Below are 2,149 nucleotides of genomic sequence, written 5' to 3' on the forward strand. Positions count from 1 at the left end.
ATTAGTTAAAAAAAAAAAAAAGTAGTGAGAATGGTGTCTGAATTACTTTTAAAATCCAGGGCACTATATAGTGCAGGGCTATATAGTTTTTTATTAGTTAGGGATTAGAGCTGGAATTCAGACATAGACAATATTTTCCATAACTCTCCATTTGGAGGGCTAAATGTAGGGGTAGGGAGGGGTTGGAATAATTCGGATTTGGCCCAACAATCTTATCCAATTCAGAGTTGAGTTTCTGATGAATAAAATTCTGAAAACCTATAAAAATAGATCAAAAGATGATCGGAGGGACTTTGACAGGAATATCTGTTTTTCAAAAGAAATTAAACTTTATTTACATTGACCTGTAACTATGCAAAAAGCTCCAATTCTGTCAACTTTTGCAGCTACCCGTTACCCAGGGGGCCGTTGGTGTGCCGACTACCAGTTCCAGTGCGCCAACCGGCTGTGTGTGAGCCAGGGATGGGTTTGTGACGGCGTTGACGACTGTGGGGACGACTCTGATGAACAACTCAGCCTATGCTGTGAGAAAAAAATGCTTTCTTCTTTTTACCCTATTTCAAATATTTCTCATGTAAATTACATGTGTATTTCTAAAAATTCCCAGTGCAAACATTTATTTTATACGCTTGATTGTTTCATGAGAAGGAGCATTCTCTGATCTTACATCTGCATGTGTTTCATTAGTGAACATCACCTGTGAGATGCCGACCAGGTTCCGCTGTGCTAACGGCTACTGTATCTACGCTGGCCTGCTGTGTAATTTGATGGATGACTGTGGAGACGGCAGCGACGAAAAAGAAGATCTATGTAAGAAATCTACATTTAACCCATAACTGCACGGTTTGTTAGCACCTTCAAAAACAGGGAAAGTGGACAGAGGTTACAAAGTCCCCACTAAAAAAATACTAAAAAACATGCTTTTGATGCATCAGGAAAAATCCTTTGCAATAAAAAGCCACATACAGACTTTTAATAAGCTCAGATGAACCAGATGTTTTACTCCTGATGAGTTTCTGGAATCTGCATTATTGTTTTCAAATATTTCTGAGGTTATTGAATGAGGCTGAAATGGAAAATGACATTACTGACAGGTCAAAAGGCCTCAAACATACAACTGATAAGAAAATAGTCTTCAATGGAAATGTTGCACAATCAGCTTAAGCATCAATCAAATTATTCAAAGAGATTACATAGTTTTGTACAGTATGGCATTTGGCTAATTCACTTCAGTCCTTTTGATTTTTTTTGCACAAACAGTTGACAAATGAGCCCATACATTCATCCAGAAAAGCTTATTACAAGAGCATTAGATATTTGTTTGTGCCTTCTATTTTTCTATAAACAAAAATTCTAACAGTTTTCCATATATGAGTTTATATCTGCACGTTTTTCAGGCCGTGATCCCACCCGTCCCCCCTGCACCCTGGAAGAGCTTAAATGCACAAACGGATATTGTGTTCCCCTGCCGTACGTCTGTGACCACAATGACAACTGTGGGGACCTGACAGACGAAATGGGCTGCAGTGAGTATCACACCAACAAATGAGACAACTTAGATGTTCTTGTGTGATACGATTCTAATATTTATCAGGATTTGATGTTGAAGACCCACTTAGATAAAAATATTATTTTTAACGTGTTTTTGTGGCATTTTTCTAATGATGGAGGACATATATCAAGAAAATTTAACCTAAAAATGCATTTCTGAGTATTTCTTTATTTAATTTGCTGTGAATTGTAAAAAAATGCATTTTTGTTTTCATGGGTAACACTAGGTTGGGTGTGTGAGGGGCTGTAAGCTAGCAGGGGATCATATAAACAGTGAGCTCTCAGCAATGGGGGAGGGGAAGAGGGGCGGGGTTGCTACGTTCCAGTGGTCCCGCCCACAACTCAGTGGCAAGTTTCTAATGAATTTCTGCTACTCTGTAGAAACTTTCTCAGAAAACGACTTTTTTTTTTGGGATAAAAATGAAATAATCATCATTAAAAGACCACTGGAAACACTTTTAAAATCGCTTAAAAGACAATCAGAGTGGGACATTTTTTATGTTTTTATGCAGCTGGTTCTAGTTTTTCTTTTATGCAATTGTTGCACCAAAAAAAAATCTATAATATAGCCATTTTTACTCAATTATTTTGGCCTAAA

General features: G+C 37.5%; 1 protein-coding gene across 1 annotated transcript; it reads left to right on the forward strand.

The window, feature by feature from the left end:
• Positions 1 to 101: 101 nt before the first annotated feature.
• On the forward strand, positions 102 to 1,549 carry LOC112141522 (low-density lipoprotein receptor-related protein 2). Its single transcript, XM_024264680.2, has 3 exons — positions 102 to 524; positions 688 to 810; positions 1,398 to 1,549. Exons 1-3 carry the CDS (start codon positions 353 to 355, stop codon positions 1,547 to 1,549), a joined length of 447 nt encoding a protein of 148 aa, XP_024120448.2. The 5' UTR covers positions 102 to 352.
• Positions 1,550 to 2,149: the final 600 nt, after the last annotated feature.

This window comes from Oryzias melastigma, unplaced genomic scaffold (genome assembly GCF_002922805.2).
Source record: "Oryzias melastigma strain HK-1 unplaced genomic scaffold, ASM292280v2 sc03456, whole genome shotgun sequence".
Lineage (NCBI taxonomy): Eukaryota > Metazoa > Chordata > Actinopteri > Beloniformes > Adrianichthyidae > Oryzias > Oryzias melastigma.